Consider the following 23,354-nt stretch of genomic DNA (forward strand, 5'->3'; position numbering starts at 1 on the left):
GCAAGAGACAGCGTGTCCTTCCACTAACCCAACTGTTGTGGAGACAGAGGTGGAAGGGGTGAAGTGGGCAAAGCATTATGGAGGTCCAGTTAAGAAAAATAGTGATGAAATGGAGAGTGGTGGGGAGAAAAGGGAAAGAGGAGGGTCCGTAGATCCTAAGCTGGAGCACCATGAGAACAGGGAGGCCACTCACTGTCATTTCAGAATCAGAAAAACGAGCAGATGTTAGGAGAGTGAAAAGCTGGCCTGGGTAAAACTTGAACAAGGATGAGTCGGAGTCAAGGTCATCCCCACCATGTCCCAAAACACTGATATTGCAACCCCTCCGGGCAGACCAATCTCAGCCCAAGTTGTAAAATGCTGACTCCTCCTACTGCTTCCAGAGTGTGCGTCTGACCAGGCCGAAGAGAGTATCCCGTTCTCCCAGCCACAGGCATTGCTTCAAGAGGATATGAGCCCACAGGCCAATTAAACTCAATCTCCATAGTTGATTGACACTCTTGGGAAACAGGCACTCTTCCCACTGAAACTCCTAAACTGCTAAGAAATAACTCTGGAGCTGGTCCAGACAATCTTGTCATTTGCCTGAAAATGAAGACAACATAGAGGAAATCTAAGAAGAAAGACCAAGTTCCAGTGACAAACCTCCTTTGAACCTAGAATTCATCCAAGCACGAAACCAACAATTCCATGTTTTACTTAATTAAGTTTGACTTGGTTTGCAGTCAATTATAAACAAGAGATTTTGATAAACATAGTTTGGAGGTAACATGCTGAAAAGTTTTAACTGTTGCCTCCCAAATAATTATACAGCCTTTCTTTTCAGAGTTAAGGAAGGTATTAAGCTAAGTCAAGGGGAGGACCGATTCCCCTGACTTCCAGTCAAGGCTCTTCAGACAGGAAATTTTTCCTGATACAGTAGAAACTACTGTGTTGATACTATCTACCATTTTAAGTGATCTCAGCAGAGTCATGCAAGCTTCCAGGCCATCTCCTGCTTTCCTAGACTTTGGTCCTCTCCTCGTGCTGCCCCTGTACTTCAGCTTCTGTTCTCTCTTCCGCTCCTCTAATGGATGATCCATGGTCTCGCCATCTTGGTTTGACTTGATTTTGTTCACTAAGCTAGGATCTCCCTGACAGTTCTTGCTGCTTCTTCACCCAGGAAAGAGTGTTAGACAGGCTCAAAGACTGAATTAAAGTTAACAAGAGCAAACATTTTAGAGCACTTAACAACATGCCAGGTACTGTGCAGAAAGCAGTGGTTCTCAAAGTGTGGCCCTTGGACCAGCATCACCGTATCATCTGGGAACGTGTTAGAAATTCAAGTTATCTGGCCCCACCCAAGAACTACTGAATCTGACACTCTGGGGATGGGGCTCAGCCTGCTGGGGGGTTTTAGCAACACCCCCTCACCCCCCCTGCCGGTGATTCTGATACACACTCTTTGAGAACCATTGGCTTAAAGTGTTATTTGGATTATCTTTTTCAACCCTTTTTATTGACCCCCAAGGTAGGACAGTTATCCCCATTTTATAGATGAAGAATCTCAGCTTAGAGAGATTAGGACATTTGCTCTTACTGCTAGTGAGTGGTAGAGCTGGATTCGAACCCAGGCAGCCTGACCCACAAACCTCTTCAGAGCTCCCCAGCAAGGGAGGACATAGCCACTCAGCAACCTTATTCCCAGGCAGATCGCCTGGCTCACATTCCAGTGGGCTGGCAGAAATGCTGCCTCAGATTGACATGTCCTGTTGTCTTTTTGCTGATTCCTAGCGAAACTTAGGACACATTTCTCAATCTCCAGAACTTTCCACTTAAAAATATTTTTTGAAAAAAAAAAAAAAAAAAGGCAGCCACAGGACAGAATCCCAACTAATCCTCAGCTCAGGTCCACTGGGTTCCTAGAGAAGGCTCAGCACAACGAGGGATATTTGTGATCATCAGCTTGCGACCTCTTCTCTTGAAAACCACCTCCCCTTCTAAGTTCCCTTTTTCTGGGCACTGCATTTCTTCCCAGTTAATACCGTGTGGTTACAGATGCCACTTTGCTTGCAGTGATTTATCAGCAATCGCTAATGTTCAGTTGTAATTTCCCATTTCAGACGGGAAAATGGCTCATAACATTCACCACAAGGGCCTCTCTACAATGATATATAATTTAAAAATTAACACAAGGACAGAGGAGACTCTGCATTTTTGAACTAGGAACTTAGAGATCCAGAGGTTAAAACTTGATAAGGTGAGCTCAAGGAATTAGATGCGTTATTAAAGCAAATGTCTCTGTTCCTGACTTCAGAGCTTTTTCTAGCATCTCCCAGTTCACTTGGACTTGTCAAAGTGCAAGCCCACAAATGGTACATTTATATTAGGGTATTTTTTCCCCCATTGTTAGGAACATTCTCTAATTCCTGACGCAGACCTTTCCGATATAAACCATGCTGTTGGAAAGCAAGCAAAGCAGAAAAACAATCAGTGCTAGATTTCCAGCAGGGGCTAAACAGACCTGAACAGCAAGACCAACAAGACCTTATGGCGATTCTCTGGGGAAAACCCATGGCTGCGTTGACAGTATCATTGGCTCTGGGTGGAGATGGACCCAGAAGACTCTGGAAAGTAGCTTATGCAGCATGCCCGTCTCCGGGGATGGAGACAGTGACAGGCACAGAGGCAGGAACGAAAAAAAGGCAGGGGAAGAGAAAGTGAGCTGGTGCAAGAAGAAAAGATAGGGAAATGTTTCTGTATGTGTAACACTAGAAATACTTTGGTGTTTGTATTGGTTCAACCGTTCATGGCCTTGTGACCGAATCGTTTCCCGGTCTGCTCCAGCATCAAGTGGTTACAATTATGGATTGCAAATTTATTGACATTTGACATCTACATCAGCCTTCCTCTGATCAACAGACCTCTCTGCCACCAAACTGAATAATTACAGAAGATTTCAGCAGTCACGGGGATGCCAAAAAGGTCATTAAATCATCTTGAAAAAACAACGTGTTCCTCCATTTCATCTTGCCAGTAAATCTTCCGTTGAAGTCGGGACCACCTAGTGTTGATGTGCAGAGGAGGGGGCTGAATTACAGAATGGAGAAAGGAATTAAATTAGGATTGAAAAATAGGAAGGCCAGCACAGCAGGGACCTTTCATTTTGTGTTTCGTAATTCCCAGAGAAGCATAAAAATAGTGGTTTACTTTTATCAAATGGATTCATCTAGGCAAACAGGCAGTGATGGCAAGCTTGGGAGTCGAGGGTGGTCCAGGGGAGATATGGGAGGAGCAGCTGTGCCCAGGTCCTCTGAAGCCCACTCAGGACCCCGTGATACGAAGTCTTTAGGATTTGTCCTGATGCCCTCCAGGTCTTATTCGTCTGACATCCTTTCTCCTTCCTTGACAAACACGGTTCTGAGGGGCCCGGAACCCCCTTGGCCTTGCAAATTCTGCTCCATGCTCGCTCTCTCCACTGCAGTCCAGATACCACCAGCTTTCCCCTCGCTTTCCCACAGCCTCCTCGCCGGCCTCCCCCTTCTCTCCTGACCCCTCTCATCCCTTCCACACAGCTGTCGGACTGATCTTCTAAAAGAGAAAGTAGAGCATACCTCTCGCCTGTTTAACCCCCTCTAATGGCCTCCCGTTGGGCTTAGGGAAAAAAATCCAAAGTTCTGAGGATTTTCTATCAAGCCCTCCCTTGCTTCGTGCCTCCTCGCCCACCCCCGGGTCATGTCCCACCCCTCCAGCCCCAGCTGTCAGCACTCCACCTTTCTCTGAATCAGACACACCAACCCCTCTTCCTGTTTTCCTGTCTGGGATGTTCTGCCCTCAATTTGTCACGTGTCCAGCTCCTTCTCAACCTCCTCATCTCCTTCCCCTGACCCACCCCCCCACCCCTTACTTAAAGTAGGTGGCCCTGTCCTAGGCCCACACACTGCCCTGTGTTTCCTTGGCAACCCCTCCTTCTAAGAAATGATTGACTTTTATTTTTGTGCTCAGTAAATGTTAGCCATTAAGATTATTATCAACCCGGGTCCTTTGACTAAGATGCAAGGTCTGGGCTCCTCTTACCCTCAGGGGGAGCCCAGCACTTAGGACATGCTTGGTGCAGGGCAGGTTCTTCGAGGGGATGGATGAATGGGCGACTGAATGAAGGTCCCTGATCCTCCTGCCACAGAGAACGCAGAACTTGACTCATCACCTGAAGGCATCGATGAACGCTGCTCCCAGGGCATTGGCACCTCCGGGAAAGCATCTCTTAGCCCAGATGCACAAGCCTCGGGGCAGGGTCTGTCCTCCGGACAAACCATCTTTACAGTGGGCTGGGGATATTTCTCGCTTCCTTTTACTTTTCTGGGCTGTGCAAAGCCTGAAGATTTCTTCCCATTGGGATTCCACTGTGTGCTGGGCACGGTGCGGAGGGTTTCACATGCTTCATCTATTTACCTGCCTCTCTGAGGGGTGACATGGGCATTACTGTCATTTCACACTGGGGGATGTCCAAGGGTCCCTCAGCTCCGATCGCCTCCTAGATACCCACTTTTCCTTCCATCCTCTACTCGTTCCCTCCTTCCTTTCTTTCTCCCTGCCTCCCTTCCTCCCTCCTTTCCTTCCTTTTCCCCCCAACATTTATAGAGTCTGTGTATAATGAGCTAATGAGAAGCAGCCCCGCCCCCCTGGAGCTTAGAGGCGGGCCCGGCTTTGTGTCCACGGTAAACAGGCGGCTCAGGTGAAAGTCCAGAGCCCCACCCCTTGCCAGCCCTACAGAGTCAGCGTCATGGAAACAATGTTGAAACATTTCAATAAAGCAGACCTTTCTCGAGCGTCTGTCTCTCTGAGGCTCACTAGACAAAGTTTGCACACCCACGCGGAAGCCGTGGTCTGCCTCTCCTCCAGCCGCCCCGCCTGCTCAGCTTCCTCTCTCCATCTTATCCCCAAACCCGGCTCCAAGCACAATGCCGTGCATTTTCTGGGATGAACACACGCTCTCTCCGACTGGCAAGGCTTCCCTCTGGCCGTTCCTTCTTTGCACGGGACCCTCCCCCTTCTTCTCCACCTGGCGGGCTCCTCCTCATTGCCCCGGGACTCAGTCTAGAGCTCTGCTCCTGGCCGGACCTCCTTCCACCCCCGGGGCTCCCCCGGCCCAGTGCCTTCCTGGTGGCCGCGCTGAGCTCCCCGTCAGCCTTGGCCGCGCCGTCACGCCGCCTCGTGCCTGCACCAGCCACAGCCCCCAGCATGTAGCAGGCGTTTCCTCTTCGGTGACCGTTTCCATATTTGCCTTTCCCCAGTGGAGGGTCCCGAGACAGGACATGGGACTTGGCTCCAGCACATTCTAATTGCCATGGTTATGATTCCATTTGTTAGACACATTTGCCCAGCCTCGATTCTAGGAGTGCTGTATTTTAACACTGATGGGAGATGCTCTCTTTAATTCTATGTGCCTCATACTGTACTACGGGGACACTTAGTAGGTTTTAAAAGATGTTGTAACAGGATGTGAGGCCAGCCTACATGCGGCCACTTGGTAGAAGAGGCGGCTGAGGGTCAGAGAGCTGAGGTGACCTGCCCCAGGTCTCTTGGCTAAGAAGTGGAGACCCGGCCCCAAGGCCCGGCCTCAGCAGTTCCAGGGCCCACGTTCCTCTGCCATGTGCTTCCTTCACGGGATTTTTAGACATCAGGAAGCCTCTGTCTCCTAAGACTTAGTGACAGGCCTTCCCTCCACGTCCAAAGTCCCCTCACTTTTCATCTTCCTGCATTTCTAGGATGATGAGGTTCCGATTGGTCTTTGACTTCTAAGCCAGAGCAAACACTATACAATAAGGACCCGTCTCCACGGTTATCGCACACCAGAGAATCCACAGGAAGGCAGCAAAAGGGGAAGTGGAGGCTACAGCAAGTGGGGGGAAGGAGGGAGAAATAAACAATTAAACTTGACAAAATCCTCTTGTGAACAAAAATAGAATTATTTGACTGTGAAATCGAGTAATGTAGCATTGAAAATAACATAACATGAAACATCATTTTTTCCTCCATAGATGAAAAAATACCAGATAAAACCGTGCACGTTGAAAGTGCCAATTTTCTGGAGGGCCTGAGTGGTAGGAAGTTGTCTATGTCAAAGATTTGAGCTTTCGAGATATTTAAACTTTTTTTTTTTTTTTTTTTGCCCATTCATCTTCTCTCCTGTGCAAGTAACTTGTGGACGGGCTTCACATCTCACACTCTGGTGTAGCACCCGATAGAATTTAAGCCAGGGGATACCAGAAGGGTGATGGGAGAACTTCTGTCCAGAATTCCAGCTTGAGGTAGGTAGTCATTTGTCCACACGTGACTTCCAGCTCTGCCACTCATTAGCTGTGTGAGCCTGACCACTTCCCCTCTCCAAGGGCTGGTTTCTTCCCTTGTAGCCTAGGCATGACCACAGTTCTTTCTTTATAGAGTTTAGGGTTAAAATTAACTGAGATAGTGTACATAAAGGGCCTAGCACAATAGCTGGGGTGCTGTAAATGCTCAATAAATGTTAATCCTCTGTCAATATCGATCAGTGACAACAAGGACAATAGTGATAGCGGACACTGTGCCAGGCACTGATTTTAGCTTTCTCTGACCCCATCAATCAACGTCGTCATCATCAGCAGCATCATCATTTGCATCAAAATGCATGGAAGACCAATGCAGATCTTCCTAAGCATGACACAGCCACCAGGGATGCTGGACTGTAGCAAATGAAAATGTTCAAGGTAGATGATGGCAGGGAGAGAAAGGGGGCGTCAGAGGGGAAGACATGCAGGTTAACGGTACATTGCATCCTTTCCCAGGGCCACCCAAACACCACCCAATACTACCGTTTCCCCCTCAAAGCTGTTTTAGTTCCATCGGTCCTAGCAGTCTCTCCTTATTTCTTTAAATCAAATGGCACAATCCATCCCCATCTTGATTTAAGCCTTAAGCAAACCCAAGAGGATTTTTTTGAGGTAGGCGATCAAGGTGGGGTATAGAGAGAGGAGAGTGACATTCGTCAAGCCCTTGCTCTGTGGGCCAGGCCCAGCGCTGAGCACTGCCCGTAACGTGTGCACTGTTTTACCTAAGCCTGGACACAAGCTGAGAAGGGAGAAAGGGAGCTGCACTGACCGCCACCCTGTCTGTGCCAGCCTCTCTCATCAACCTGCACGTAGATTATTTTTTCAAGTTTTCACAGCACCGCTGGAGGATTAGCCCAATAGAAGGGCCCTCCGTGCCTATATATATCATATGCTTCCTGCCAGTAAAAAAACAAAGACATAAACAAAGAAATAAAGACTATTCCAGGAAAAACAACCACCGCCACTTTCCGCAGCACCCTGGACTCACGGGCTTTGGGAAGTCAATGTGCTCGACAGCAACACAAAGTTCTCTAAAACCCCCAAATGTGACATGTGCCTTGGGCTCCTGGCATCCTTTTTGCCTGCCAGGTGAGCCTGGCGTAATACTGACACTGGATTTAATAGGAGAACATGACATGCAGTGATTTTCAACAAACTCCTGTTCTTTCAGAGGAAGAGCCAGGAAAGAAAGCACAGCACACCAAATCCTCTTCTATTTTGGTACCCTTTATGCATTCCGTTATCTCCGTGGCCTACATATCATTTAACAAACTGCCCTGCGATTCTTGCAGGGCGTGGCGTCGTGACTGATTTAAAATCCCCGCATTGCTAAAACTGCATTGTTCTTCATCAAGTTGAGTCAGTTTTATGTGAAGTGTCAAGCTCCCTAACAAATAACTCCTGCCAGACAAATCAAGTTCCTCGTCTTAGAGCCGCGGCTAAATAGTTTATAGCTTTAATCTGCTCACCGAGGTGTGCAGTCTATGACAGTAATTATAAATGCAAGGAGAAATTATAGCTGAATGCTTTAACTGCATTAGGAGCCGTCTGATGAACAATCATGAGCGCCTGCTCATTTCCAACAATAGAGGGCAAGTTGGTGTCAATGCATTAGAAAGATTTCAGTTCTGCATGGCTTTTTCTCTCATTTACCATGGAATGTCACTTGTCTCCTATAAAGTAGAAAAAAACCCACCGTGGAACGCTTTAAACTTCATCATTAAAAAAAAAGACAAAGAGAGAAATGCAGGAGAAAACTGCTTATCATGATGACTTCTGTTTTTTTTTTTTTTTTTCTGTTTTGTTTGGCGGCAGGTTCAGTTTCAAATTAGTTCGGTGAAGGTAACTGCTTGTTTACTTACTAGGGGCCTTAAAAAAAACCCGACCTCAAGCCATTTTCGAAAAATCTTTACAGAGAAAGACTTCTTTCAATGAAGGGCAAGTTCAAATTCCGCCCAGGCAGAGGCCCTGTGATTGGTGTGTGTCTCTCAACTAGATCCCGCTCTCCATCTGTATCTACCTCAGCTAACGACACAATTTAGTTCTTTATTTTCCTCTCCTCACTTTTGCAGAAAGACGTTTTTAATTTCGCTGAAGAATTACACAAATGTATTTTAAAGACATAAATCCATATAAAAAATATGAGCTAATTAAAACATTGCACTCCCTGTCGCTCATGGAGTTTCAATTTAGCGAAAGAAAAAAGAATTGCATCTGGTTAAATGAAAAGATGATACTGATGGCAGATTGGAGTAAATGAAAAATAATGTTACTCTATATTAAAGCACCAAATTATACCCGTCAGGATTTGAGCATTCAGAAGTCCAAATGAGGGGGAAAGTGCAACGGAGACGGAGATGCATTGATGCAAAAGAGGGGTTAAGCCAGATCGCTCGGGTGAAATGAAAACGTGAAAAGAGGTGACGCATTTGTTTCTTGCTGCGTTAGAAATGCCGCGGTCTCATGGTCACATGCCCTGTTTCCAAATTCTCATTTTGCTTCCCCAAAATTAGAGTCTGGATGAGGATTAAAAAATTCTCACACATCTATTTTCCCTGGAATTTGGGTCATTTCTTGGTGAGACGCTCTATGGTAATTGTATGATCACCTGACTGAATAAGGAAATTACAATGAAGAGAGTGAGGATGCGCTGCTTCTTCCCCCAGGTCGGTCCCAGGCCCCTGAGTTGTGGTATTTGATTTGCAGCTGGAGCCTCCCAGAGGCCAAGGAGAGCCCTTATCATCTCTCCACCCTTACACCACATTTCATAGACTTCTTTTCTGAGCCATTGGATGTATTCCTGGCCGTGGGTAGCACCTGGAAACCATCAGGCAAGACGGAGGATGAAGCCAAGAGGCAGAAGAAACTGATGAGCGTTGGGCAGTCCTGGGTTCAAATCCCACCTCTATGCTCACCGTGTCCTCTTAGACAAATCACGGAAGCCCTCGAGCTTTTTGCAAAATCAGGATGATCTGAATACCCGTGCCCGACTCATAGAAAGAGGCCAAGAGGTGGTAGTTTTGCTGTCATTGCTATCATTATAATTAAATAGTAGGTCAAGGTTTCCTTGGGGCACCTGCCTAGTATTAAATAGCTCAACCTGGAAACACTCTGTAAGCTCTATACACTTTAGGCGAAGCTGAAGAACACGGTTATGGGCCTGTAGGCACTGCCTAGAACTAACTCTTCTTGTGAACCTCCTATGAGCCAGGTTTCACGGAAAAGAATTTCGTACATTTACTTAATTCTCACAACTTTTCTGTGAGGGGAGAATTATGTCCACGTTTTATAGACATAGAAGTGGGGCATATCTAAGAGACAGTGGGTGAGTTAGGGTTTGAACCCAGGCCTGCAGAACTCGGCAGCCATCACACTGCCCCTGGTACCACCGTTCCCCTCCTCGGCTTCCCCCAGGACTGGCCAGATGCCCTCCTGTGTGCTCCTTTCGGCGTTTACCCCAGAGCTGCCCGTCTCTGTGTCTCCCACGAGCCTCCAAGGCAGACTCTTGTCCTGGTCACTGGCTTATTCCCTGGGATTAGCACAGTGCTTGGCATGGAGTGATGGCTCTCTAGACGGGTGATAATGAACGAGTGAGGCTCAGAGATGGTGGGAATTTGAGAAATTCATGCAGAATCTCTCTGCTTCCATTTCCTCCCCTGTAACATGGCTGAATCAACCCTACTTCATAGGGCTGTTTGTGAGTATCAAGTGAAATAACATCTGTGATGTGCTTGCTGCAGCCCTGGCACATTTGGCTAGTATAATCAGCACGACTGTTGGTTCTCCATCACATAGCCTTTGCTAATAGAGTCCGGTGCACGGTAAAATCCCAGCCAATATTTGTTGAAAGATGAAAGAGAGGAGAGAAGACAGGAATGAAGGAGGGAAGGAGGGAGGGAAGAAGGGAAGGAGGGAGGGAGGAAGGGAAGGAGGGAGGGGAAAAAAAAGAAAGGAAGGAAAGAAAGAATATTATTTGCTGGATGAAAGCAAGGGTGATGCCTCTAATAGACATTAGTTAGTCCAGCTCATTTTGTTCTTCCCAGGCTGCCATATAACCCATGCTGTTAGGGTTGCCAGATTTAGCAAATAAAAATACAGAATGCCCAGTTAAATGTGAATCTCAGATAAACAATGAACACTTTTTTTTAGTGTAAGTATGGCCCATGCAATATTTGGGACATGCTTATTCTAAAAACGTATTTGTCATTTACCTGAAATTTTAATTTACCTGGACATCCTGTATTTTACCTGGGAACCTACGTGCTGTTCACCCTGAACATGGGTTTTAGAATTATGCATACCCTCCATCAATTTCAAGGCTAGTTGTGCTGCTAAACTTGTACACTCTTGTACACTACATTACACGGTAATGACTATAATTTCAGGTCCTTATGCATTCTAGACTCATTGATTTGTTCTTTGTTTAATTTCTGTTATTCAAGTGCATGTGGTTTTTAAAGGTATATACAAATATCTATTGAAATTGTTTTAGATTACTTATATCCTAAATTAGGGATGCACATTGAACATTTTCTAATTCATTTTTAATGAAAAGTTGCATTTAGTATTTGGCAGAGAATTTTGTAGAATTTAAGACATATCTAAGAAAAGAAAGAAAATTCAGGTCAAAATTCTCATCTTGCACAGAACACAGGTATGGTAAAGCTCCCAAATTTTCCATAAAATCTTGACCATCCTTACTAAGACGACATGTCATTTTGTACAATTTGTGCTGTCATGCATACCAACTAAAATTAGAGTTCCAGATAATAGTGATCTCATTTTGTGATCATTTGAAAACATATACGCATAATTCTAAGCAGTGGGCAAGGTTTTGCACACCTACTGTTCTAAAAGTGGACCCGTAGCGTGGAGGAATTCTTTTCTAGGTGAAGGGCATCAGAAAGCCGCCTTTGTGCAGATATGGGAGCCATTCAGGCAGACCGGGAGATCTTTAGTATCAACACAAACACCAGGCACCTGCATCATTTTTTGTATGCACACAACACATATACTTTGAATGAGTTCCAAACACTCAAACCTGTTTTTCTGCTGTCCTCTCTCAGAATCACAGCATTGATGGAGCTTCATTTTCATATAATGATAACTTTGTAATATGGTGCTTTGAAGGTCCAAATCAGAAATGTTTATTCTGTACAAATGCAGAGGGATGAGAAAAGAGCTATCTTATCTATGTATTTAATAGACTTGTAAGTACCTTTGTGTCGGTTTTTCCAAATTATTGGTTTTTCTTTGCTTCTCTAGAACAGGTTTGTGCATTTCGGATTTTGACTGAGGCTTTCTTTCCCTCCCCATTCTCCATTTACATACTGCAATGTTTTGGCTGTGATATTAATTTTTAAAAAATGATTACAAACCTAAAATGTGGAAAATTGGTCTTCATTGTAGCACAAATAAACACTACTTATTTGTCCTTTTCACCATGGTTTGGACCTACCACTATGGGATTGGAAGCATTTATCTCTGTGTGTTCTGTGTATATCCATCTTTTTTTTTCTTTTTTGAAGGACCAGGAAAGCACAATAGTAAGTTACATAAAATTTAAAATGTTATATAGCAAATAAATAGGTGTCATGGAGACCCAAGCTCACATTTAGATTCAATAGATGCATTTCAGCTTTTCTTTCAATCGTATGAGCTGAACAAATCATGCTTGGAAAGCAAGAGAGGACTCTGCCAGTAATACACTTTAATTATCATGATAAAAACATGCAAACAAAACAAAAGTCTTCATTTGGGCCCAGATAGCCATTAGCCATTAGAGTGATAGGATGGGTTCCCCCTTTGTCAGAAGCTCTTAGATCTTCTCACTGAGGCAACAGTCCCAGTTTTTAACCCTTCATTTCATTCTGACCATCCTTGCATTCAGTAAACCTCCCTATGCGATGTGAAGTGAGCCCGAAGCCACATCATATACATACCCGTCCCCACTTGCAACTCTGCTAGGGCTCATGGCTTGGTGGCTTGAACCGGAAGTCTCCTATTTAACAACAAGTGCTCTGACAGGAGGAGGTGGTGAGGGCTTATACAGTTGACCCTCGAGCAACATGGGTTTGAGCTGCCTGAGTCCACTTATACATGGATTTTTTTCAAGCGTAAATACTACATAGCCCAGGGTTGGTTGAATCTGCGTGTGTGGAACCTCGGATACAGAGGAAGCAGGGGTAGGCAGGCTACACCGTAGGGAGGGCCTACTATAAGTTACACACGGATTTTCCACTGCGCAGAGGGTTGGCACCCCTAACCCCCAAGTTGTTTAAGGGTCAAGTGTATGCTAGTATGAACTGTTCGTATCTCATATCTTAACCAAAAGAGCTAATCTATAACCTAGCATGACAGAAACTGGGCTGGCAAGTGCCAAAGGTTTAAGTCAGGTTGGGTCCCATTATGGGGTGTGGCCTAACACCCCAACCTGAACATTTGATGGTCCCTAGCACGTGGGGGTGTCATGCTGGAGGGGAGAGAAAAGGAGGTAGAGAAAATACATAAAGGGCGGTGAAAAGAAGTTCAGCCTTGCTTATGCTCAACGTTTGAAAATGGCTGGTGGGACTAGTCTGCCAAGGTACCTGACCTTGGCGTCTGTCCTCTTTCCTGAAGGTGACATAGGTAGTCTGGGCACTGGTGACTCTGCCAGGCATGGAACTTTGATGATACATGATGCAAATTATCTCAAGCTGTGGGACCCCATGTGCCTTGGCAATGAGTGTGCGGAGCGTCATTTGCTTCTTTATATAAAATAGAATCTCAAAGCCATGCGTTGCATCTACCTTTGCTAAAGGTGGACTCTGATATTAGCTTTATCTCCAGGACAACCAAAAGACGAGGGAGGAAAATAAGCTTCCTCTCTTTTCATCTCAGTGTTCTGCAGAGAGGAGTATTTTCCTGCCATCCGACTACAGGGCATATGCCCTTTCACAGGAGACCTAATGGAAAGGAAATAAAGGGGAGGTAGTGGAAGGTAGCAATTGCTGCAAGTAAGCTGCAAAAAGCATTAATTACTAGTAATAATAATAAAGCCAGCTTTAAACTATTCATGAGTTGATTAAGAAATCTCTGTATAGTGGCTGCCCCCAGGAACCCTACAATCTTTATTCGCTTGCTCACTTTTTAAAAAGAATTTTCATCACCTTGTAAGTCATTCGCATTACTCTCGGAAGGTGAGGTGGTGAAATGGGACAGTAAGACAAGTCGGTACTTATCAATTAAAATGAGGTGTAGCCTTGGCTGGACCTTGAAAGTTGGGCCTTGGGTAACTAAGAGGGCCTTGGGTATCAGTCACCTGTGAGCTCCATCTCTCTAAACCCATTTTATTCTATTTCCCAACGCTGAACCGGAGAAATTGAGAGAATGGCTAGGACTTAGTTATCATGTTCTGGTCTTTCATAAAACTTCATGCTATTCCAGCAGGCTACTGTGCTCTTGGTATAGGGAGATGTCAGCTGCCTCTAAATAGACCCATCTCCCTTCTAGAAGCTCCTCACAAAGTTACTGTCACAACCACGTGGGAGCAAACCCATACCTGCAGAGCTATTCTTCATCCACGTCTGTTACAAACTGTGAATGGTGTTCGGGTGACTTGCTGTGCGTTTTGCTTAGGTGGAGTTTTACTGCGTGTTTGCTCACAAATGTCCGACAGCACAACTTACACTTGAACTTAGAGTCTGTGTCCTCTTCGCCAGCTATGGTTTCCGGTGACCTCTGAGCCGACGACACCCGGGAGATCTCCTGCTCTGCTTTGCTTTGCTGTTCCACGGCCATGCGGGTCATGTCCTTCATTTGGAAACCTAGGTGAGATTCTAAGTGACCGATGTAGGTAGAAGGGGTTCTGAACTGGGAGGCACAGTCACTGCAGTAAAAGATCGGGTGTCCTTTGTCCATGTTTTTCAGAAACTTGGTCCCGCCCGTTTTCCTCAGCTGGTACTTGACGTTGGCCAGCCAGTGGCTGATGGTGGTCATCGAGAGCCCCGTAAACTTCGAGATCTGCATTCGCTCCTGTGGGCCCAGATCGGACAGCAGGTATTTGCCCTCCGACGTCTGGAAGAGGCTGGAGGCAAACTGAGCCTGCAGGATTAGAAGATGCTGAGGGTTCCAATTGGACTGCCGGCCTTTCCTTTTATGCAAGGTTGAGACTTCGCTGGACACGTCCTCGAAGCGCCTGACCTCCATCTCCAGCTTCACGGGAGGGACCCTGGAGGAAGCAGCAGGCTTTGGGGTGGTGGCTTTGGGGAGGACTTTGACCATGTCGGCGATATCGGACAGAGCGTGCTTCTGGGGTGGGGACGTACAGGATTGTGCTTGCGAGGACTCAGCCTTCTTGCTTTTGGACTTGGTCAGGTCGATGGGCTGGTCGCTGTTCTCGAACAGGTAGCGTCTGGACACGCTGGCCGGCCTCGTGGAGACAGGACTCAGCACCGGTTTGTCCGTGACACTGAGATGCGACTTACGAAACGTCGCCATCGCGCTTGCGCTTGGGCTGGCGCGGGAGGGAGAGCGCAAGGGCTCCGTGGCTTCGCCCAGGTGAATGTTCAGGACAGACTGTAGGGCACTGAGCGGGCTGATGCACGGCAGGGCCGAAGCATGGTGGGCGAGGGCACAGCCGTTGCTGAGGGAAGATGCTGGCTCCAAGGGCTGGGGTTTCTCTTTCTCACCACCTTCTTTCATCCGCTTGTCCTCCTCCTTCAGGGGACAAGGCTCAGCCTTTTTGGATTCTGAAGGGGGTTCACACTTGGAGAAAGAATCCCCCTCACTGTGGCTGCAAGAGGATGCCTCTTCGTGGGGACTTTCTTTCCCACACTCCTTCACCACTTCATCTCTGTCTTCCGGCTCCTTCTTAACTTGCGTGTATGGGGCCAGGCTTGTGGGCACAGAAACCAGCGGCATTACTTTCCACTTGGGTGCAATCGGCCTTAACTTGTTGGTGAGGTTGGGTCGAATCTGCAGTACCTGGGAGCCCATCGGCAAAGCAGGCTTGGTGCCCTCTGACAGCTGGTAGGCGGCGTGGATGCTGGGGTACGCGCTCCAGCTGGGAGCCCCATTCTGGGCTTTGTTGATGGCGGTGGTAACAGTATTTTCCAGTGACTTCAAAATGTCCCCTCCGCCCTTTGAGCCGTCTTCCAAATCCTCCTCCCTTAGGTACTGGTATTTTATCGTAGGGTCTAAAGGTTTTTGTAGAGGGTCTTCATAGTCCTCGCTTTTCATGACTTTCTCATCCTTGTTGATCTGCTCTGCTTTTTCTTGTTTACTCTCTCTCTTTAACTCAGTCGTAGAAGCTGTGCAGTCAGAAGCTGAGTTACTCGATGGCTTGGGAGCCAGAGAATCACTGTTAGGGGCGTCTGACAACGACTGCATCTTCTCCACGGCGAGTGGGTCTAGCACCAGCTGCTTCCCTTTCTTGGAGGCAGAGCTGGTGACCTTGAGAAAGTGACCGGTGACCATCATGTGGGTGGTGAGCTGCTGCAAAGTATCGTGGGAGCTCCCACACTCCATGCACTTCAAGATCTGGGACTTGCAGGCCTCAAACTGCCAGGTGTAGCTGGCGCCATTTTGGTAGCCGTAGCGATTGTTGGAGGACAGCTGTAAGTTGGCGTTCTTCTGAGAAGGAAACGAATCTGCAAACGATCCTGTGGTCGAATCGGGGGAACATGGCCGATTGATGTCAAAGATGCGTTTCTTCGCCGGAGTGACCATTTTCGACGAAATGGTTGGTACTGGTTCCTTCAAAGGCACTTTTTGGTAATGTTTCGTTTTGATCATGTGGACACTCAAATCTTGGAGGGAATCGAAGGAGTCGCCACAAAACATACATTTCAGGACCTTTTGAGCATCCTCTTTGTCCATATCCTGGAAAGCCCTTTTCCGGGGCTTTGAATAGCTCGTGGGTCTGAGCTTGTCCTTTTTGCGGTTGTCATCTTGATAGTGGCCCGTTTCGTTCATGTGCACAGTCAACTCGACCAGGGTATCATAGGCGGCGCTGCACTGCCGACACCGGAACCTGCTGGCCCCGGTGAAAACGGTCCCGCACATCTTACTGCTCTGCCGGTACAGCTGGACCGAGCTGAACAGGCTGGGCTTCGACACGGATCTGGAAGGCAAGTTCTGCTGTAGGCTTTTGCACAGAGCGTCTTGGTGCCAATCGAAATCAGTCTTGTTGCTGCCATTTCGGGGGTCACAATTCCGCCTCTCGCTGTTGGACAGTTTAAAGCCAAGACCCAGGCCCGACCAGTAGGAATCAGACAAGATGTTGGCGTAGACGGCGGTCATTTTATCCATGCAACTGTGGGCTTCGTTTGGAAGCTTGGGGTGCACGCTTGCTTTCTTGTCCAAGGCATCTCGGCCGCACACACTCTTGATGTCTGACACCTGATCACTGGCATCACTCAGCAAGGACTCATTCTCGGCGTCCTGATTGGACAGGTGACTTCCTGGAGAGTTCTGGTAGCTGAAGCAGCCTTTCTGCTCGGGGCCCGTTTCTAGCTCCTCGTCTGTCCCTGGGTCATTGCTGCCCTGAAGTTGAGCTACCGAACCACTGTCTTCCTCTTCCTCCTCTTCTTTTATTTCCTCCTCTTCCTTCAGCTGTTCTTCCTGGGCGTAGCCTGCAAGAGAAGAAGAAGAGATGAGATAACAGTAGCAGGTGACATATTCCATCCCAGTTTCCCCACTTAGACAAAGTGCTTCCCATACGGAACTAACAATTTAATCGACACTTTTATGAACTGCAAGCAACGGATACAGGAAAAAGCCAAATGATGTCTTTTGTGCCATCTAATGCCTTTTAAAAAAATTGGCAGGAGTCATAATTCTTTATAAGTGCCTAGAATTCCAAGTTAATAATTTTCATGTTTAAGGAAGATCACTGTAATACTCCTATAATGGGACAGTCACTAAATTCACGTGTATGACTTTCAGGAAAGCTGGACTGAAATTCAGATCCTATTACAGACATAGCTCTACAAGAAGGGCGTTGGCTCATAAGAAAACTAAGACTTGACCCTTGGCATCCTCATGGTAAGGTTTACCAAGACACTTGCCCCTGTTGGCATATACTCATTTTTGAGTGCTCAGAAGTAATTTGGACGCATAGCCATTACATTTTTGATAGCGAGGGTCCTTTTTGTTATAACATTTTTATTTGTAGAGAGTCGCACAGCAGGAAGAGAGATTCCGGAGTATCAAATAAAATCTTCCATTGATAGCTGAAAAATTATGTAAGCTCAGCAAATATAATGATTTTAAAATAATAGCAAATGGTGTTAGAATGGGAGATTTGGGAACTATCCTATTATTCTCAAACAGGTTTATGAAGACCTTTTCAGACAAGGCTGAAAATGCCCTCTCGATCTTGTGCCTGTAATTTCAAATGCACTGTGATTTGTGGGTACCCGTCATGAGATGCCAATTATACGTTTGATTTGTAGATGCAAAATGCTATTGGGGATGCATGCTTTCCCTTCTCTGAAAGGATTTAGGACCAGTAATTGCATAGGGAAAATGAAGGCATGAGAGAGCGGGTGCAAAGGGAATTAATGGGCAGATACCCATCAACGGAGATGAGGAATGTGACCATTTATGCGCATGTCCTCATTTTCTTCACCTGGCCTTTTCAGGGCCACGTGGATAAAATGCAACCAAAGAAGTACCAAAGCAAGGGAGATTCAGTCTTAGATGTGTAAGGGCTGCATGATCTCAATGCAATAATTTCCTTATGAGGTCCTATCTCCCCTCTCAGTGCGGGTGGGTACTTGGGAGAAACCCTAGGACAATGCTGTTACTTCCATTCACCAGGTATAATACTTGAAAAAGGGGTGATCAAGCATTGGAGGTCTCTCCTGAGAGGCAGGCAGAGAGGAGAGAAGGGGGATTATTAGGAGTAAGTCACCTGCAGTCAGGAACTCCAAGGGCTCCAAAGACTGAAAATGAAGAATTTTTTTTTTCAGATTTTTATTTACTTATTTATTTTCCAAAATTAGAGTTTTTTAAAACTTGAACTGTAGCTGATTTACAATAATGTGTTAGTTTCTGGTGTACAGCAAAGTGATTCAGTTATACACATATTTATACATACATCTTTTCAGATTCTTTTCCATTATAGGCTATTATAAGATATTGAATATAGTTGCCTGTGCTATACAGTAAATCCTTGGTTGGTTGGTTACCTATTTTATATACAGTAGTGTGTATCTGTTAATCCCATACCCCTAATTTATCCCTCCCCTGCCTCCCCTTTGGTAACCATAAATTTGTTTTCTATGTCTGTGAGTCTGTTTCTCTTTTGTAAATAAGGTCATTTGTATTGCTTTTTAGATTCCACATATAAATGATACCCTATAATATTTACCTTTCTCTGTTTGACTTACTTCACTTTGTATGATAATCTCTCGGTCCACCCATGTTGCTGAAAACGGCAATATTTCATTCTTTTTTTGTGGCTGAGTAGTATTCCATTATATATTTATGTGTATATATATATATATATTTATATCTGCACATATATGTATATATACCACACTGAAGATGAAGAATATTTATGAATTATTATCTCCTAGGACCTGTGCTAATTATTGCAAATACATTCTTTCATTTTATCTAATATCCACATGAAGTAGAAACTATTATTATTTTCATTTCACAGATGTGGAAACTGAGGCTCTGAGTTTGAGAAATTTTTCCCAAGGCCACACAGTTAGCATTGCAGGGTCGTGCCTGAACCCAGCCTGTGTGATGAGAGAATCCATGGTCTTAACCACTAGGTTTCACTCTCTTTTTAGTACCAATCTAATAAATAATAAAACTTCGCAGAGACCAAAGGTTAAAGGTCAAGCCATGGGGTTTCCTTGAAATGTCACCAAATATATAACCACCTCGGAGGGGAGAACTGTAGGAATACTGTGGACGAGAGCCCACAATTTTAAGGGCGTGATAGCGTAAAACAAAATGAAACGTAAAAACTCAGCCTCGCCAGTGGTTTTTTGGTTGTGTTGCATTTTTTGTTGTTGTTATTGGTGTTGTGTTTTTGCTTTCCTAGCAGGTTGACAAGCAGATTTTTCATTAAACTGGGGTTGCTGGTCTCTAGTTCCATAAATTGATTTGAAGAAAAAGAAGCTTCTCAATCTAGGCAAACAGTCGTTAATAAGTGGTCACTACTTGCAAGAAAACCCTAGCTTAGAATAATTGAATTAGATCACACCCCACCCCCGACCCCATCCTCATCGTGTTTTCTTTTTCCTGGACTAGTTTGTATGTTTGTAGAGATAGTCATACCATTGAGATGAAGGAAAAGGTCTACTAACAAAATTAATAAATGACTTGTTACAGAGCCAAGCAAAATACTCCAAAGAATCAGGCAAATTTTACCAATTAAAAACAGGGTTACTTTTGAGAATTAAAAGGGCTTTATTACTCATACATTGGGATGATACATATTAGCCAGGACTGTTCCAGGCTAAGCTATATAGTCACCACACCTATGGGTGATATGATCACTGAAACAAAGAACACATACACCTACACACAAAGCAGGTGAAGAAATCTAGGGGGAAAGAAGAAGGCTTTTGCTCATTACGGTTCGTTAACATGTTGCCAGCTTTTATTCTTCTCACTATTTTCAGTGCCTAGCACAGGGCCTGATACTTAGTAGGCAGTTGGGAAATAATTCATGTTACATTGTGTGTGTGTTGATGAAACATACATGCATGCTTGCATACGCAGGCGCACACGCACACACACACATACACACACACACACGCACACACCACAGACAATCTGCCGAGCCAATATAGTCATTTTCACACAAGGAGAAAAGAAGTGTTCTTTTTTAATGCTGACATTTGGAAGCTGAGCTTTCCGGACCAGCTCAACTTCACAGTCTACTTTGTCCTTCTAAATGGATTCCCCAGAAGAAAAGTCGAAGACAGCAAATGCCTCCCCCACAATACAGATAAAATTTTCTGCTTAATTAGGCATTGACATGTTTACTATAACCTTTACAGAAGAGTAACTCGCGCTGAGAGACCCTTTTTGTCTGTTTTCTTCTGCAGAACAGACTAAATCTCATGCACCCGATAAAGTAACGCATTGAAAAGCCTCATAAAAAAATGCCAAAGCATCCATCAGAGTGAGTGTATTTTAACAATGGCTGGGGGTTCCAAGGAGTTTTAAAAAACACATTTTAATGGTATACATTTAAAACTGTTCACTTAAGTGATTTTGTTTGCCACCGGCAGCTGAGGGGAGAGAGAGGGAAGACAGCCAGAATATGGGTGATCTGTGTGTATAATGAGTATCTGTCTCTCTCTCTATTGATGATTTGTTCAGTAAGATTGCATCATGTGTAAATCTTGGTAAAGTGGATGAGTGGCAAGTTTATTCCTATGAATACTTATTTAGCAAAAGAAACTTATCACAATTGCACCGAGGCACAAGGACAAAGGAGTGTCCTCTGCAGAACCTCCTTGTTGACTTGGGGTTGAAGATCAAACTTCATGGTGGCAAACATCTCCCTGTCCAACCTAAATGTCTAATTTCATCCCTTACCACCGCCTGACTGTGGCCACATGAAGCTTCTCCACTCCCAGGACAGGTAATTCATGGGCAAACTCAGTTCCATGTCTAAAAGTTCTACGGTCAAGAGACCATCTCTCTTCTACTCCACAGCCACTGCTCTGTGTCGCCATTGCTGTTCATTCACGTGACTAAATGGGCTTCCTGCTTCCACTTCCTCCAGTCTGTTTTCCAGAGAACTAACTGCTAGAATATTCTTTATTAAAGATGCTGGTTGGTGACTCACTGTTTTAACTCCTGCAGTGTCTTTCTGCTGCACAAATAGAAATAAATTATCATAAAATTCAAACCCTTCGCCTGGTCTATAAGAGCTGGCAGGATTTGGCTTCTGCCTTTTTGCTTTATCGCCCAGTACTCTCGCCCTGCCCTCCACACCCATGGTACAACAACCTACTGGTTCCTTCTTGCGTCTGCCAATCCTTTCCTTGACTGTGGTTCTTTGCAATTGCAGATTTCTCTGCTTGGAAGGCTCTTCCTCTTTGGAAGTTGGTTCCTTTTCATGCTTTAGAATTCAGCTCAAATGGCCTCTTCCTGACCAGTTGTCCCTTCTCTGTGTAACTCTAGATCACATCAACCTACTTACTGAAAGCACTATGGCACTGACCATACTCTGAAATCATCTTGTGTGTTTATGGATTGATTGTGTCCTCCCACTAAATGTAAAGGTAAAATGTCTGTCCCCTTGAAGGCAGAGACCTTGCTTCTCCCAGCACTCAGATAGTATCCCGGAGCAGAAAGATGTCCACAAGTTATCTGAGTGAGTGGACAAATAGATCATACAACGACAGGGGATTGGTCCAGTTGCAACAGTGCAGTCGGCACCTGTGATGGGTACATCTCCCCACCCCTCCCCACCTCCCCCTGATCTAGATCAGATGTGAATTACAACCATCCTGATCAACTTTTCTCAATGATAAAAGCAGAACAACCCCACAAATCATCTTTTCAGAGCAACCCAGCCACCAACATTCTTGTTGCCAGAAATCCCTGAGCTGTGGATTTAAACTTTTTAAGTATGAAGACTGCAAATAAGCATCAAGACTGCAAAGCATCAGGAAATACACTCAATGTCAGCAGATTTTGATTCAAAAAAGATTCACGCTACTTTGAAAGTGTGGATGAATTTTGTCATGGATAAAGCTCATTAGCTGTTCCATGATGTATATTACACAAATATTAATATTAGGGTGGTCTTATCCCCAATGCTTGATTTTAAAAAGCAGAAATGTCATTAGAAAAATATACTATATATGCTGCAAACCTTTTACCCTATCATTATATGGGTAAATGCTGAAACAAATCCTCAAACTTTAGAAATTTCCTCTTAAAGGTTAAAAGAAAAAGGAAACAATTTAAAAAATTACCACCTCAACTGTTCCAAAAACCTGTGGTCAGAATGGTTTAAATGAAATTGTGCAAAATAATTCATGGGTGGCATGATGTTAAATATCAGATTTTTGCTAGGCATCCATGTTTGTAGTTGCCTTGAAAATCCACAATAGAGTGTTTACAGTAAAAGCACTGACAGTTTTTAAAGTGGCAGCAGAGGTGGAAGAGTCATAACCCGAGAAGAATATAAAACTCAAGAAGGTTGATTTTTAAAAATGAAACCAGAATTCAATCAAGACCTCATTTAAAAACATATCCGGTGGTGACAGGATCGTTTTCGCCAATCTACCCCACTAAATGACAGTTTAAAATCACATGAAGATTCCACAGTGTGCAGGGCAGACGTAAATGAGGGGATCGCAAGAATTTCTCACCGTGTACCCAGTAGGTACGATAAATGATGACACGGAGGAAGGTCTTCCTGTCATGAGTCTCTAGTGTTTTGGTGACTGTGGTCTAGAAATCTGTTAATATGTATATTATTATTGGCACTAATTGGCACTCTTGTTGGCAGGCTGAGGAAAGAGATAGAGGATTTCTTGTTCAAGGAGGCTGAGCTACCTTTCAGTGGTGACTGGGTCCAGAGCAAGGGCCCCTCACAGGGCTGTGTTGAGGGGCTCTGTCTGCTTTGTGTTCCAGGAGGTGGTAGGCTACGGGGCTGTGGGATCCCCGGCTCCCTTCCTGAGCAAAGACCTGACTTTACAGAGAATCCAGGAACCATGAGCCAAGGCTCAGCCTCCCTGCCGTCTGGAGAAATCTAAGCTCAGGCACATTTCTAAAAAGAGACATTTTCAATTCAATTTTCATATAGATTTTTATTCCTGCCACACCACATAGAACTCACTAACATAAGCGTGACTTGTACACGCAGCTCAAGAGAGAAGGTCTGGTTTCTTCCTCTATCTGAGTGTCAGAACCAAACACACAGAATTCTTTGTTTAAAGGAATGTTGAAGATGGAGTGGTTTAATGACATGAGGCTTCTTCTGGGCCCAGAAGTGCTCTGTAGAGATGGGTGGAAAGCTTTCTGAAGGTCATCAAA

General features: G+C 45.1%; 1 protein-coding gene across 5 annotated transcripts in view; it reads right to left on the reverse strand.

Moving 5' to 3' along the window:
- Nucleotides 1–23,354, reverse strand: part of TSHZ2 (teashirt zinc finger homeobox 2) — a 442,402-nt gene that overhangs the window by 163,571 nt on the left and 255,477 nt on the right. For 2 of the 5 annotated variants that reach the window (XM_061209626.1, XM_061209625.1), the window contains exon 2: nucleotides 14,015–16,960. In XM_061209626.1, coding sequence (XP_061065609.1) covers nucleotides 14,015–16,960 — 2,946 coding nt within the window. Of the gene's footprint in view, nucleotides 1–12,049; nucleotides 16,961–23,354 lie in introns of those variants that run through there. The other 3 variants (XM_061209624.1, XM_061209623.1, XM_061209622.1) reach the window with 3 other exon arrangements.

The sequence above is a fragment of the Eubalaena glacialis genome, chromosome 13 (assembly GCF_028564815.1).
Source record: "Eubalaena glacialis isolate mEubGla1 chromosome 13, mEubGla1.1.hap2.+ XY, whole genome shotgun sequence".
NCBI lineage: Eukaryota > Metazoa > Chordata > Mammalia > Artiodactyla > Balaenidae > Eubalaena > Eubalaena glacialis.